This window comes from Lepisma saccharinum, chromosome 3 (genome assembly GCF_977018435.1).
Source record: "Lepisma saccharinum chromosome 3, izLepSacc3.1, whole genome shotgun sequence".
Taxonomy (NCBI): Eukaryota; Metazoa; Arthropoda; class Insecta; order Zygentoma; family Lepismatidae; genus Lepisma; species Lepisma saccharinum.
In genome coordinates this window covers 112282508-112300009 of record NC_139231.1, presented here as the reverse complement: position 1 = coordinate 112300009, position 17502 = coordinate 112282508, and the positions used below count along the sequence as shown (strand labels likewise).

At 36.5% G+C, this 17502-nt stretch overlaps 1 protein-coding gene across 1 annotated transcript; it reads left to right on the top strand.

Annotated features, from left to right (window-relative positions):
• The first annotated feature begins 18 nt into the window (after positions 1 to 18).
• On the top strand, positions 19 to 13250 carry Trs20 (trafficking protein particle complex subunit 2). Its single transcript, XM_083119161.1, has 4 exons — positions 19 to 280; positions 8458 to 8573; positions 10104 to 10337; positions 12686 to 13250. Exons 2-4 carry the CDS (start codon positions 8484 to 8486, stop codon positions 12782 to 12784), a joined length of 423 nt encoding a protein of 140 aa, XP_082975287.1. The 5' UTR covers positions 19 to 280; positions 8458 to 8483; the 3' UTR covers positions 12785 to 13250.
• Positions 13251 to 17502: the final 4252 nt, after the last annotated feature.

Sequence of the window (17502 nt, the reverse complement as noted above, 5' to 3'; positions counted from 1 at the left end):
GGTAACTCGTAGCAGTTTTTACAACACAGATTAGTCTAGTCGACCAGTATACTCATTACACAGTAATTTTTTTTTGTGAAAGAATGAGATCACATTAGACATTGGACAAACCCAAGGAAAGGCGAAAAGAAAATACTGTTGAACAACATTAAATTTATACAACATATTTGGTGTGTGCTTGTGTATGGTATTCCAAATGGGAACAAGCTTGGAAGAAAGAAACTCTTTCTAATTTCTTTTCTTTTAGGAAAGTTAAAAAGAAGTGATGAAAATAAAGTTGGTAAGTTTTGTAGTATCGCTGAAAATAATAAAAAGTACAGATTAAATTGCTAAATTAGTCCAGAGCTGCGGTAACCCTTGACTACGCTGTGATAGAATCTTCATTGAACAAAAAAACAAAAACAATATTTCACTTTTCCTCCCCTAGACTGCCCTTTAATAGAGGCTCAGTGTGAAATGATGTATCAAAACAAGTTCATGTACCAATTTCTATATCTTCTGCACTTTCCTCTCCAAACACGTAATAAAATGTAAATAAAAATTTTGCCATAAGATGCCAACTATTTCTACATATACATGTCTTCAACCTGTAGTTACGTGAAAAATTCAATAAGTTGCTTACATTACAGGCAAGTACTACAATAGAAAAGGGAAACCTACATTGTAATATGCAATAATACACAGGAAAAAGTCAAGTATGACTGCTTCTTAAAGAAATGGCAATAGCATTAATAAGTAGGTTACTATCTGGACATTATTGTACTAATTTCATTCGCACAAACTTCATGTAGCTAATTCGGCATTCTGCATTAAGAATTTACGCTTAACACATTTTTAAAAAGGCCATTAGCTAAATACAGTGAAAATTCGGGTCAATACACTACTGCCATTCAAAACTCTATGATGCTAGAGGAAATAAGTATCAATGACCTTGAGACAACTATAAATTCCCTAAATAACAAGAAATCATGTGATATTGATGGTTGGTCTAACCATCTAATAAAAAAAATGTACCTACTGTCTACTCCTTCCTCTACAATTTGCTATAAATTCATCTTTAAGAAATGGTATATTCCCAAAGATCTTAAAAAAGAACATCACAAAACCGATATACAAAAAGGAGCCTAAAACAGACCCCTTAAATTACAGACCAATAGCAATTACTTCACCCTTCTCCAAAATTCTCGAAAAAATAATCTCCAATAAAATCCATGATTTTTGCTCCAAATTTAATATTATAAATGAATATCAGCATGATTTTCAAAAAGACAAATCAACGAGTTCTGCAACTGTACAGTTTATACAAATAATGGTAAAAATTTACTATCCTTCGGACACCTCTAATTTTTTCGTGTCGTCAATTTTTGACATTCGTACTTATGTATCTGCTTCGCGGAACATTCCTGAAGGTGTATCAACGTTGTTTTGATGAAATTTGAACTACGTTTCCTAACCTAACAGAACTAACCTAACCACGCGCCAATGGTTCGAGGGGCTAGCGTCAATGGTTCACAATTATTACCAATTTCTAGATCCTGATACTAACACAACACCAAATTTTAACTATGTTTCCTAACCTAACAGACCTAACCTATCCACGTGCCAATGGTTCGTGGGGCTAGCTATTCTCCGTCGGAGAATTAATTTTCAACGAACAACATGAATTTCAGCTATGAAACATTCCCACATCACACAAAACACTTGCCCGATGTTCGACAATGCTACAGGAACTTATTACGGTAAGTAGTTTCTTCTGTAAAAATAAATAAATGTGTCCGAAGGATAGTAAACTAGTACCCAAATAATTACTGAAGCCTTGGAGGACAATGAAATTCCAAGCACAGTATTTCTAGATCTGTCGAAAGCATTTGACTATCTCAACAACAAGCCACTTATGCATAAACTGTATAGTTTAGGTATTCAAGGTGGCACATTTAACTTAATTAAATCATTTCTCTCTGATCGAATACAGTGCACTCAAATTGAGCATGTAGATAATTCATCTACCAAAACCTTCTACTCCAGCTACAAATCGTTAAAGATAGGTATGTGTCCCTCAAGGATCTGTACTTGGTCCATTATTATTAATCCTTTACATCAATGACATACCGATGAACAACATGACTCAAACAAACTTTCACCTATGCAGATGACACAGTAACATAATATGTACAGCAAAAAACAAAAGATCAATTAGAAATTCAGACTTACATCTCAATTAATAAAATAACCCAGTACTTGAACACTAAAAGCCTAAATATGAACCATCAAAAAGAACCATAAAAAAAAAAACAAATTTTATGATTTTTAACCCTGGCAACAAGAAGAGCTTTGATAACTTGACGGTTTACTTAGATGAAAATGAAATAGAGTATGCTAACCGTGCCAAATTCTTAGGATTGATCATCGATGATAAATTAAATTGGGTATGTAATATTGAGCTATATCTGTGATAAACTCACAAAAAATCTTTATCTATTGAAAATCCTTTCACAATATAATATTAAGGAAATCAATATGAACCTGTACTATGGTCTTATTTATCCTCACTTAGAATACTGTATTACAGCTTCTGCAGGGGCAGCTCACTTACATACAAAAAGAGTGTTCACACTAAAGAAAAGGGCTGTTAGACTTATGCAAAATACCATCCAGATCCACATGCAGAATTGCCTTTCGCGAAAACAAAATTATGACTGTATACTCGCTCTATGTTTATAAATCTATTATCTATGTACTTAATGACAAGACACAATTAAGAAATTCATGGACATAATACAACACAAAGACAAAACTTCGATATCCAGACTAACATATTAACTCTGACAGACGGATCACCACATTCTGCAGGTATAAAATTCCACAACAATCTCCCCCCTTGGCTAAAAGATATCACTCCCTTAAAGAAAAAAATGCTGCTAATCAAAAAATACTTCACAGACAGAGTTCTGTATGACATTAATGAACTATAAATTAGATTGGGTACAAATATCAAGTAGACAAAGAAATGTAATAATACCATAGAAGGACCAATGTAACTCTAATTTAAAAAAAGTCATGCATGTACTATTTGGTCTAGGAATTAATTTGTGCGCCTGGACAAGAGATGGCGTAACGAGCGTATCGTCCCACAGTTCCGTGTATCCACACATGCGTTGAAAACTCCTGTCAGCACGCATCATTGGTAGTATAGGGCAGTTGATTGACGCGTCAACAACAGCATTTTGTACTCAACTGAACATGACGCAGTTCGTGCCAGATAAAGTGTTTTTGTGGGGTGTTCTGCTTCATTACTTTAACATGCAGAAAAGTGCTACCGAAAGTCATCATATTTTGGTGGAAGTGTATGGTGACCATGCGCTAGCTGAGTGAACTTGTCAGAAGTGGTTTGCATGGTTTAGAAGTGGTGATTTCGGCCTGGAAGACCAAGAACGACCTGGACAGCCTAAAAAATTTGAAGACGAAGAATTGAGAGCATTACTCGATCAGGATTCATGTCAAACGCAAGAAGAACTTGCAGAAGCATTAGGCATTGATCAAACTACAGTTTCCAAATGCCTCAAAGCCTTGGGAATGATTCAAAAGATGTCACATTGGGTTCTACATGAATTGAAAGATGAAAAACCATTTGCGAATTGCTGCTTCAAAGACAGAAAAGAAAGGGGTTTTTGCATCGCATTGTTACTGGCGATGAGAAGTGGATCCATTACGAGAACCCGAAATGAAAAAGGTTATGCTGTGCATATGGTGGGATATGAAAGGTGTGGTGTACTATGAGCTGCTGCAACCTAGTGAAACTATTAATGGAGAACGTTATCGACGACAATTAATGCATTTGAAGCAAGCTCTGGCCAGGAAACTACCAGAATGGGAGAACAGACATGATAAACTTATTTTTCAACATTATAACGCTCACCCACATGTCGCAAAACCGGTGAAGACCTATTTAGAAAATGTCGGTTGGGAAGTTTTACCCCACCCGCCGTATTCACTAGACGTTGCTCCTTCTTACTACTACTTGTTCGGTTGCATGAATAACGATTTGATTGGACAGCGGTTCACTTCTTCAGAAGATAACGAAAAATGGGTCTCTGACTGGATCGCTTCAAAGGATGAGGACTTCTTTCGCCACGGAATCCATAACTTGCCTGACAGATGGGCGAAAGTGGTGGCTCGCGATGGACAATATTTTTCTTAAGGTATTTATGTATTTTGTGTTTGAACTACAGCTTCAATGTGTGCGTAACAACCACACAAATTAATTCCTAGACCAAATATATATACAGGGGATGGACAAAAATATGGAAACACCTGCAGAAATTCACATTACCTTTATTAATATTGAGTAGGACCACCTTTAGCACGCAGAACGGCCTGCAGTCGACGTGGAATGGACAAATACAGGTCACGCGTATGGTTGTCAAAGGGATGTTGTACCATTCTTCCTCCAAAGCAGCTGCAAATTGTTGTAGAGACGATGCTGGTGGGTAGTGGGCTCGCACCTTGGTCTCCAAAACTGACCACAGGGGCTCAATAATATTGATGTCTGGCGATAGTGGAGGCCATGGCAGATGTGACACTTCATCTTCGTGCTCATCAAACCAGTCCTGGACGATGTGAGCTGTATGAACAGGGCCTCATGTCATCTTGAAACACGGCATCACCATCTGGGAACAAAGTTTGCACCATGGATGCAGCTGGTCCCTCAAAACGGTTACGTAGTCCCTGGCAGTGACATGTCCATGCAGAGTGATGATGGGTCCAGCAGAATACCAGGAGATGGCTGCCCAAATCATCACTGAACCACCGCCATGCTTCACTCTTGGTAACAGACAGTCTGTATCGTATGCTTATGCTGGCATTCTCCACACGTACACTCAGCCAGCAGTTTGAAACAATGTAAAGGATGACTCATCCAACCAGATTACTGTCTTCCACTGCTCCATTGTCCAGTTTTTATGGGTGTTGCACCACTGTCTCCGTCTAGCAGCATGGTCAACAGTCACAAGTGGTTTGGGAATTGCAGATCTGCCATGAATACCATGCTGGTGGAGTTCTCTTCTGACTGTTTTGACGCTAACAGGGTTTGTAAGCAATGTATTCAGCTCAGCAGTGACTTTTGGAGCCATGGTGATCTTCTGCTTGGTCACAATCCTACCCAATGTGCGTCTGTCTCTGTCACGCAACACACACTTGCGTCCATGCTGGTGCTTCGCTGATGCAGTTTTTCCGGACGTCTTGTAGGCAGTCATGATCTTCAAGACTGTGCCTCTTGATACACCAAACATTACTTTCGTCACGGAAGCTCGCACCATACGTGCACCCACAATTTGCCCTCTTTGAAACTCTGTCAGCTCAGACATGATTCACGATAACCTTGCACGGACCAGTCGCTGAACTGTAACTGGCCCTTCTGTCAGGTTGGCCAGGGTGTATACCTCGCAGGAAGTGCCAGTGACCACAGTGCCACCTACCATTCAGACGCAAATCGTGTTTGAAATGGCTACCTGTTTTATACCAGGTGTTTCCATATTTTTGTCCATCCCCTGTATATATATATATAGAGAGAGGTATGTTAACAGTATGGTATAGTGAAAACACATTTCTTCAAATTTACAGGAGAAACTACGTACGGAACTGAGTTTCTGTAGGCTTTTGGAAGCTCGTGGAAGTGTTTTCTTCCTTCGTTCAACTTATTCGGCAGGTAAATCATGTATTTTTCGACATTAATGTATCTCCGATGCACGATAGCTCTTGCCACCATTACTGTCGACTACGTGAATCAAATGTTTCGTGTGTTTGAATATGAAACCCCCTGTTAGTGTAGCAACCACGCGGTAGTTTTACAAGATGACGTGTGAGCGTTTTCTTTTCAATTTAATTTTCTATGTTTGCCTAACCTAACTGAACTTAACCTAACCTTCCGTGAATGGTTTGTGGATCAATTTTTGCTTAATAACCTTCTGTTTCGGTTAATAAGTTTGAAAACACTGCATATCAGCTGACGATAGACAACGTGAGTTAAGATTTGCCCGCTATATTGTGTGTAACGAAAGCAAATTAGCAACGAACAATAAATACTTGTAATGTGAAAAATTATGCTTTTTTCAGTGAAGAAAGCATAATCCCACGTTCAAAAATGTTCCGCTATGCATAACAGTTAAGTACAAATGTAAATAATTAGGAAATAAACTAGTGAAATGTGTTTTCACTATACCATACTGTTACCGAAAGGTATATATAGGTATATATTCTTATCATTGTTTTTAATATAGTGAATGTAATGTACAATTTATTTTTTATCACATATGTGCAGCATATAAAAATCTTTTGTTCTTATACTGTAATTGCTTGCATATCATACCTTATATTTTCATGTATCTGGACGAAATCCATACCCATTAAAAAAATGGGTCAACGGATGAATAAAGATTATGATCTCTAATGTAGGCTTTTGCAAAATTTGTTATTTTTAACTGGTTACTGTAGTTGAAGTTACTGAGCAGGCACTGTTCAATGATGGAGTTAATACCAGGATTGCTTACAGTTTCGAGAACATCTCACCATGCCACTGGTATATGGTAAGATGAGGAAAGCATTGGTAATAAGAATTTAGTAGTAATAAATTTTTGAGACTTCGAGGATTTAATTCTGGAGAGTATATACAGAGCATTCCCTGACATTTGCTACGAGACTTGGCAGCAAGCGGCCCGGGGTCAGCGCTTGTCTTTCCTGGCGAACGGGGTCCGCAACAGTCGGTAGAGTCTGCTATTAAAATTACAGTTTTCATATTGTGTACTAACCTTGACTACAGAAGGTGTTGAAAATGATGTCCCTCCTGCAACACATTCTTATCATCTCCGAAGGAAATTGGCATTTACTCGTGCAAGTTTGTCTACTGTAATTCTCCCGATTTCTCTACAATACTCTCTTTTAACTCACGGATGGTGTGCGGATCGTCTTTGTATACTTTATTTTTTAGATTTCCCCATAAATAAAAATCGCAGGCTGACAACTCGGGGGACCTAGAGGGTCTTTGAAACAGCTGTTTCTTGTGACAGGTGGCGGATAGATTTCCAAGGAGACTGTTCTAACCTTTGTCCTATCTCATCGAGTTTATCCTCAGTAAGTACACTTGGGTTTTTCTTTCCATTTTTATTCAGAACTGACCCTCTTACTCTAAACTTTTTTATGAAGTTTAATGTAGTGATCCTATGTGGAACGGAAACACCAGGAAATTTCATTGCACTTCTCCACAATTCCTCTTTCTGAAGAAACACTTGACCAGATAAATCCTTTATTGTAATGTAAACTTTTGTGGTGCCATATTAAGCCACAATCTTCAACACACGGACATGACACAACACAACACAACTTTTGAGGGAGGATTATACTGGCGTCAGTCTGCCACGTCAACAGAAAGGGAAAGAGAGCGAAGGCAGGAAGAGCGAAAAAAAGAGACTGTAGTGTGCGACTGTCGTGGATCCCGTTCACTGGGAAAAACAAGCGCTGACACCGGGCCGCTTGCCGCCGAGTCTCGTAGCGAATGTCAGGGAATGCTCTGTAAAAGACATTGAAATGATTCTTTATTAAGATATTTACCCTGAAATAGGAGGGTACTGAAGTTAGTGACTATCATATTTTGCTGCTGTTCAAACTTTACTTTTTAAAGAAAATTGTTTACACACGACAAACTGTTATTGTATCAAAGAAGTTTAGCCAGCATGTAATATAAATAATGTAAATAAATAGAAATACAAATGAGAGGTAGTATCACTAATACCAAGAATAATTATCCTTCATCATTATTAACCAAAAATGGCAGAAAATTAAATCAACACTAAACCTAACCAAGCTAATTTACTCACCAATTGGTTGTTGGGCCAGCAATGCCAATTAACAAGAAAGTTAATTTTGTAATCTTCATTTCAAATGGCCACTAATAGTTGAAAGAAGTTTGCACAATTTTCCAGATAGGAAGTGAAAACTACGGTCAGGTAACTGTTAGATCACATGGTTTTATCTTCAACCACCAATCAACTATCTTGGATCTAATTTCTTGCAAGGTTCGATATACTCTTTGCTTCTCATTGCTCCATTTGTTCTGATGAAATAAATGAAAAGTGTGTGGAACACATGAATTTATTTTAATAATTCAGTCCTGTTATTTGTTAATAATTTTCATCACAATATGTATTAATTACCACAAGCCCAACAGGAGTAATACTAAATCTTATTAGTGGTTTGCAATCTGAGACTGGTAAAAATGAAGATGAGGTTGGTTGAAAGTAATCTTGTTCCTCATCGTATATTAAGCGTAATACTCTTTTAAAGTCACATTATACTATTTTGGTGGTTTGCTTAATTCACCCTTTTATATATTTAACAACTTCTCCACAAAATGTGGAGATTTATGTTACTGGTGTGAAAGTAATGTATGTCCTTGTTTTTCCGCAGAGTCTCCATTGAGATAATCTGCTAACATGGCTGGAACGTACTATTTTGTTATTGTGGGACGCTCTGACAATCCCATTTTTGAAATGGAGTTTACTGCTGCTAATAAAGATGTAAAGGTAAGAGCTTGTCTATTTATTTATTTATCAAAGAATTCTAAATTCAACGTTAGCCATTTTACATTGGAATCTAAAAAGAATAGAAAGTAACAATAAAGAATAACAACATTAACTAAAATGCATATATGTGATAAGGTGATTTACATATTGTTACACAATAGCCTTCTTTTCAAAAATGTCTATTCGATTTGCTAAAGTGTTGTATTGGCCGGGTAATCTGTGGAAGAGAGAATGCTGGATGAAGTATAATCTAGGTTTCTGATATGTGAAAAGCTGAGTGCTCCTTGTTGTGCGAGAGAGCACCCGAAAGTGAATTTCGTGAAGAAGGCGATCACATATAATGTTCCCATTGTGTTATTATTATGGAGGAATATATGGTTTGCAAGTTTCTGTCTATCGTGAGGGGTGTGGATATATAGCATTTTCAGAAGGATGGGCTTATGCAAGTGTTTTGTGGATGGAATTTGATGGCGAACAATGGCCAGGAAGAAATTTAGAAAATAATTTAGTCTGTCTAAAATTGATGGGGCGTGCCATAGACCAGATCGAAGAACAGTATTCAATTTTTGGTTAAACGAAAAATTTGTAAAAGCTGCTGAGAGCAGATAGGTTATTTCAGTAAAACGATATAGGAGACCCAGCATACACATGAAACCCTTCGTGACTGCGGAAATATGCTCAGAAAATTAGAGTTTCTCATCAAGTATGTCACCAGAGGTCCTTTATTGCAAGATATTTTTTTTTACTCGTAGATACCATCTCTTTGGCTAAATACATTGAGTCCTTGACCTCACTACTGTAGCTGGGTTTGAATTTCAGGAAGGTCATGGTTGTGCCTTTGTGCATGTTCCTTGATGTAATTTTTTTTTCTGTTGACCCCAGAGCAGCTGTAGAGACTTTCCTTTTTTTAATATCAGAGGTACCAAAATAAATTATGGATGAAGAAATCAAATTGATTGGTTAGTCCCACGTAAATTGATAATTACAATTATTGTATGGCAACAAGTACATTATATTCATATACTGTAATGATCCCAAAGTTTGCAGATTTTCTCAGCATTTTTGCATGTAAAGAATATGTAATCTCCAAAATTGACAACTTTGTACCTAAACATTTGCACCAAATGAGAATTTTTAGATGATTTTTTGTGATTTGCTATTGTAAATGTTGAACTCTGTCACTTTCTGTAAGAGATTATTTTTTTAAAATATGTTTTTGCTGTTTGTTTTTAATAGTAATTAAAATAGTTACTTCGTATGCAAACATGATTGTAAATAATATTTATAGGCATCATCAATTATCTTCACCTGATGATGATGACCGTACAAGTTTAGTTGAAACAAAATTTCCTTTGCCAGAACTGGAAATAAAACAAAATGGAATATTTATATCTTTATAATAAATTTCATTTGTTGTTCATTGTTTTTGTGTACTTGAACAATAAATTCAATAACCTCTGATCCACTTTAGCAAGTACATAATAGCACTTAATTTGTGAATTCTAGTATATGATTACGTTATTCTTGCAGAAGGAGGACCATAGACATTTGAATCAATTCATTGCACATGCTGCTCTTGACCTGGTAGATGAGCACATGTGGAAAACTAACAACATGTACCTGAAGTCAGTGGACAAGTTCAACCAGTGGTTCGTGTCAGCTTTTGTTACTGCCAGTCACATGAGGTTTGTGATGGTCCATGATGCGAAGAATGAGGATGGCATTAAGAATTTTTTCATGGAGATGTATGAAACCTATATCAAGGTATGCATAGTTGTTTCCTAAATGTTCGTGTAACCGCAGTTGCTAATTGTTAAGAGATAAAATCTCTAATAAATCTGGCTTCCATAGATTACAACTTGAATGTCATGTCTCCCAGGATCACAGACTTCCAAATGTTAAATATTTGCGTAAGAATGTTAAAGGGACCATTTTGAAGTTTTGAATATTTATCAATGTTACATTATGCTCAATGTTATGTAGGGAGTGGTGAAACTGATTTTCTGTGTGAATAAAGACTTTGCCGTTAAGCCTGTGGGGTACCAGTGTCACTCATCAATATTCACTGCGAGATTGCAACACTGTGAACTATACTGTACATGAGTGCTTTTGTGTAGCTGAAAGTTTTTTCTTCCTTTGTCTTTGTTTGAAGTTCAGCTGTTGATGTTTTGTTGTACTTCTAAACCATGTAATATTATAAAGTTAATGTCAATCCCATGCTTGGGGGACAGTTTTTTCACCACATGACTAAATATGTAACAAGAAAAATATCAAAGTGTAGGGAGATGGAGCACAGAGCATTTTGAGATGTTATTCGGAAGTGGTTTAGTGAGAAATTGGAGGACACACAGGTATGTGTTAATGACAAAAGTGAACATGATAGTGAAAATGACACTGATTCAGTTGTTATGTATTTAGGCACATGCAACTGACATTTACTTTATAATATTACGTCACTTAGAAAGTGAAGGTGATAATTGCAGCTGATCTTAGAAGAAAGACCATTTAGCATGCATGCGCAGTATAACTCATGGTGTATTTCATACCTTAAAGATAGTTAAAGGGTTGGGTGCTAGGTGTCCCCCACATGCCTAAGAATGTTACATAAAATTATGCACCTAACACAGGATTAATGAATCTGTGTTCTGATGCTATGAGCTCTAAAATCGTTGTATGCAACTATGAAGCATGTATAAGGATGGATCACTAGGAACTTTTTTTTTTTTGCAGATATACGTAGACAAGTACCAATATACAGAGTTAGCCTAAAAGAAATAGACACTTTCAAAGTTTTACAGATGGAAGAGGTTTAATAATAGGGCTGAAATACTTACATGGTTTGAAATGAACATCCTGAAGTTTACATTGGTAAGTTACAAGTGTCCTATGTGTGACCCTTTTGTAACACGACAGATATCAATGCAATAGTCCAGTTCTCCTCTACCAGGACTTTTCCCTTTGCACAGACAACCAGTTTTCTTAAATTTCTTGCTCCAATCGTAGATTGACTGCCTTGTGGGTGGTTGTTTATCATACCGTGTTCTAAAACGACGCTGCAGGATAGTAACAGAATTTGTTTTTCCAAATTCAATCACGCAGAAAACCTTTTCCACCTGGCTAGCAGCCATACTGCTCGACTTAACGTGAATGGGTGCTCACGTGATGCTGACGTCACAAAGGCGAAAGTAAAGCGGAGGTCGTAAACTTGAAGACTTGCTCTATACAACGGTACTAAATGCTTTCTGATGTAACAAACAGATTTCAATTTATAAAGTGTTTAAACTGTCTACTTCTTTTAGACTAACCCTGTATATTAACTGATCCAGTATGAAATTGCAGATGTTCTGTGAAATACACATTCAATAACTTCCTTACTGTTGTAATTAGCTGACTGAAAATGGTTTACCTTTGAAAAAGAAACTGTGTATTTAGATAATTACTCTACAAAACCAGACCACATGAATTATAGTTTATAGCCATAAAAATAATAACGGCATAATTTATAGATATAGTGGATTGGTAAAATTTGGTTATAATACCGTATGCCTAAATTATTTGATGCTGATTAAATAAAGATTGCTGTCTCATTCCCAGTACACTATGAAAAGGATGTTATGCCAATATAGATGCTATGAAGGTGACATCAGTGGGCATATATTTAATTCCCCAAATGATGCATGTATCGCTATTCATACAAATGTGGGTTTTCATATTTGATGACTTTTTCATTAAAGAAAGATTTATTTGGAGCTATCACACATATCATGGCTGCCTTGCATTATCTAATGACACACAATATCCGTTTTGACATTTTCCAACTGAAAATATAAATGTCAGTGCCAAATGTGAATCTGCACTGCATGCTTTCATACATACAGGATAAAAATGCAGATTTTTAAGGGTTTGTAGCATCAAAGTTTTGACTCGTTGATTTGCTCACCTTAATATCATCTGCACACCGCAAAAGTTTGTCAATGTCATACAGTGACACCCTGTATGTATTAACAAATTAGGTTATATATATATATATATATATATATATATATATATATATATATATATATATATATTTAAATACTATCCTACTTGATATTATATATTTTTCTTTATAGTATTCGATGAACCCATTTTACAATCCCAATACTGCAATCAAGTCTCCAGCATTTGAAAGAAAAGCACAGTTTTATGGAAGGAAGTACCTAACTGGATGAAATTAGCAAGCTTGGATGACTATAGACCAAAGTGATGTGTAAGTGTACTTGAAGTGAAGACAGTTTGTGAAAAGTTCATTTGTCAGATATTAGGATTGACAATTCACTGTTTTCAATTGAATGTGATTTTTTATTGAAAGCAGCATGATCATAATGTTATTTTTTGTTTTTGTTGATAATTATTTATGTTTATTTAAAAGGATATGGTATGAGGAAGATAATATTGTTTAATATTTTCTATTCCAAGTCTTTTTTTAAAAGAAGTTGCTGGTTTCATATGAGCTCTAATGATTGATATTCTAGTATTCATTATATTAGTACATTGCAACTATATTTTTTAAAGTTATAGTACCATTATTTGATTATTAATAAACTTATAAATTTATAACTTGCTGTTAGATTTCTTCTACATGGCTGAGGAAAAAGTGATACTGTTGCAATCTTAATAGTAGAAGCACCAAAAAACTTTCAAACTAGTGGACATCGGAATCAAACATTCATTGTAGACCCATTACTATGACAAGGAACATCATTGTAAGCAACACCTCATGGCCACTAATGGAGGATCTTCAGAAACAAAACCAACATGGAACAGCATTGAACCAAAGAATAAGAAACAACAATAATTTTTGCCAGAGTACAAAAAAGACATAAGAGACTTGGTGATATAGAATAATATATAATATAATATAATATATATAATATAATAATATAGAGTATCAAAGGATGACCCAGTTTCAAAGTATGTGAATTAAAGCTGACACGAAGCTATTCTATCCAAGTACTTTATTTTTTTTTTGTAAATATGATACATATTCACAAAAGAAATGGAAACTCCATCCGGGGAAGAGATCAGGCATGTGTTCAAAGGAGTATTTACTTAATGCAGTATTTGAAGCACCGCTAATTTCAAATAAAATGAATTTTGACAATTATGCATGAAAGCAGTCATAGGTGCACATGTTAGTATAATTTTCATGCACATAAAAGTCAATTTTCATCCCTGCCTAAGGATAATTATTTAGTAATTTCACAATTGAAAAGAGAATGAAAATTACCTCACGTAACTTTAAAATAACAATAATTTTGAATTTGTTATATTTTTATTATTTGGTGCTATTAATTCTGAAATTCTTGATTGGGAGAATTTACTGTGTCCTTTTGGAAACATTACTATTACCACCAATAGTAGGGAGGAGCAGTTTAGGGTCCTCGCACCTGGCTGGACACAAACTGTTCCTTCTGCCTTTAAAAGCCTTTACCGATACACATCTACCTCCTGGTTGTTGGTCTAATTGTGTCCACAGCTATCCATCTTTAAGGCTGGGAACAATTGATAGTTCACTGCATGGAAGAATTGGCAGGGTGTCTACAATTTTGTGTAAACAAAATTCCCTGAGTTTTCCAAGTTTTCCAGACCAAGAACAAATTTTTTCAGATCCAAGTCATTAGGGCAATTCACGTATTTACACATTTGTATCAGAAGGAACATTACATTTTAGCTAAACACCACACTTAGAAGCCTACTAAACGAAGTTAGAAAGTAATAACAAGAAGGAAAACTGAACAGAAATTGTTGTTTTGGGTCATCAGGAGTGGACTTTTATGTAATACTTGCCATGTATTTATTAATGGTAAACAAATATTTATATTTAAAAAAAATCATAACAATCGTAGCATAAAAAATATGTAATTACAGTAAAATTTTAGTTACATTTGTATTAATCTTAATATTAACAAATTCAAAATTTCTTGCTTGTCCTTTTCTTTTTTCAAGAACCTATTTTTAGTACACTTTCACAAAAATATTGATTTTTTCCCCAGAAAAGACAGTAAATTTCCCTGATATTTCCAAGATTTCCAGACTGGTAGACACCCTGATAGGGCTGTTCAGACTGTAAACCTCCACATTCAACTTATATAACGTATGCCCAAAAATGGCTTTAGTGTAGAAACTCCTGGGTTGATTATGGATCCAGTTTTCCACTGTGGTCTACACTTCCTTGTCACAGGAGGTGAACCGTTGACCTTTCAGTGATTGTTTTAAGGGGCCGAAGATATGGGAGTCACATGGGGAAATATCGGGGCTGTACAGAGGATGTGTGAGGAATTTGTGAAGCATGCTCACCTTCAGTGCGAAGAAATTGGATCAGCTCTTTGCGCTGATCTGGAGGAATCCGTAATGCACCTGTCCATGCAAAACAACTCTCGCAAACTGAGGAAACAGCAGGTGAAGCCGTTTGCTACACCTGCAAACTGGGACAGACACCGTGCCATCTCTTGGCAAACATATATACCTTCTTCGATTAGATACAACACCGCTACAGCAAAGGTCCCCTTTTCATTTGGGCATACCTTATAGATTTGTGTACCACTGTGCCCACTTATAGTCAACAACTGCCAGCACTTCATGTATAACTAAAGGCATGGATGTTTCATTTTTGACAGGAACACGAAATGTGAAATAACATACTATAACGCTCATTTTCCATGTTTTTGAAAAGTGTGAGGTGCCATTTCCTACCATGTTTTGTTACGAAATGATGCGAAAGGAACTCTTAAACAGAAAATGTAGAGTGCATGCACTTTCTGAACTCTGAATTATCCTGCAAGTCACTCAAATCATGAAAAATTGATTAACTCTGCTGTAAATATTTGAGAAGCAAAAATGGACTCCTTTACACAGGAATAAAATTAATACCCTGAAGACTACATAAATCTGCTATTAGAAGGGAAATGTTTATGTAGAAAAAGTGTAATTTTTAAAATCAAAGTTAGGGTTATAAAAAAAAAAGGTAAAGTGTTCCCCTGTGCATAGCATCACGCCATGAAGGCGTATAGGGGGTGTGGGGGTAACGCCCCACACTTTCTTGATCCGGTCGTGAGTGGGGGTGATGTGATCAGCATCACGCCCCTGACCGCCTTTACCCCCCAGGGTTTCCCCCAGGTAACCCATGTTATTCGACGCTGGGTAGGCGCCGGGGCCGCTTCCACCGTTAGAAAAGTTCCTGGATTTGAACCGGCCGGAGATCGAACCCGGGACCTTTAGCATGGTAGTCAGACGCGTTACCGACTGAGCCACCGCGGCTATATAGGGTTATATTCACCATTTTAATACCGAAATGTCATTTTATGAACCACTTTTGATCCTGAAATGTGCCTTTTTTGTACCAAAATATTAAGGTTTTATTCACCAGAATTATGTGACTCTGTCTGTAACACATGTCGTCTTGGAATTTTGAACACTCACAGCATGGGTATATTCTTGACTTGCTTTTGCCTGCTCCTGCACACATACACAGCATGGACTCTGGAGACTACATGACATTTGGTGAGAAAAATTAATGGCTCTTAACTGAAGACAGTGTAATATTCCAACAAGGGTGTTATTTCTGAAAATATTGCTATGTGATTTTTTTTTCAGACTAACCATTGTATATTGTAGGGATGGATCAATATGATTTTTTTACAGACACCAATGCCAATAACTGATATTTTGCTGATCCCATATAAAATTGCAAATGTTCCATGTAGAACCTGACTTGTTTATTCACATCTTTAATTAACGTATGTCACCAGGTGACAGATGGGAGCAACCAGGTCAGGGTTGGGGAGAAAGTTTCAAGGCAACTGGGCCATGGAGCTGATCACATCACCTCCACTATGTGCATTTATGGAATCGTACAATGCACAGGGGATAGTTTTACCTTTTTTACCAGGCAACTAGTGTTTTGCATCACCTCAGTCACCAAACAAGATGAGTGGTGCAAGGCTCATGATGTGCCCACAGATGGCCTCAGGTCCGACAACTTCAAATTTTCTGGCAATTTCTATATATATGGCAAAAGTTGGTGTACTGGTGGTAAACCAGGTAATATGGGAGAATACCCCACTGCCAAAATGGTCCATTATTGAGTAGAATCGCTAAAAATGGCGTCACTTGATGATTTTTTAGGCATTCATGGATTTATATTTGTGAACATCTGAGTTGCATCTCACCAAATTGCAAAGCCCCAATATTTCTAGGTTTTCTGATGTAACTTCACTTTAAAAGAATTAACAAGGGATCAAAAGCTTGCAATAGTAAGAACTACTAATCATTTGCAGGTTTTTCTTTAAAAGATTGGAGGGAACAATTTGTCTCCTTACATAAATGGCAGCTCCTTAATATGCACTACCGTGCCATAGCATGTTACTCAGTTTGCTAGAGTGAAATGAAAGAAAAAGACAAATTTCATAGAAAACTGAAGTGAAAGGAAACTTCTCACGATAAGAGGCTCAAAAATTTGCAGCGCACTATGTGTTTTTTGCACGTTGTTAGGCTATAACTAATAGCATGATATTGCCTTCATAGCACGTTTTTGCTACCCATGCATGAATACACCCCCATGATGCCCGTAGGATCTTACGGGAGATATAGGGTCTCTGCTCAGGAAGATTATCTGCTATCATGCTACACACAAACCACAGCATGGTAAGTTGTGTCATCATCTCAGGATGAGAAAGAAGTTTGTGTCAATGTTATCATCTCCATCAGAATGAGATCTTCAAATGTTGTTTCCATGCTCTCTGTAGTGTATATTTGTGTAATGTTTGTAATGTGTAATATATAGTGAGACCTCAATTTTACACTCCCGGATTTTACATTTTCCCACATTATACATTCAATCTTGATGGTCCCAACATAGCAAAATGTTATAAAATTTTCCTCAATTTAC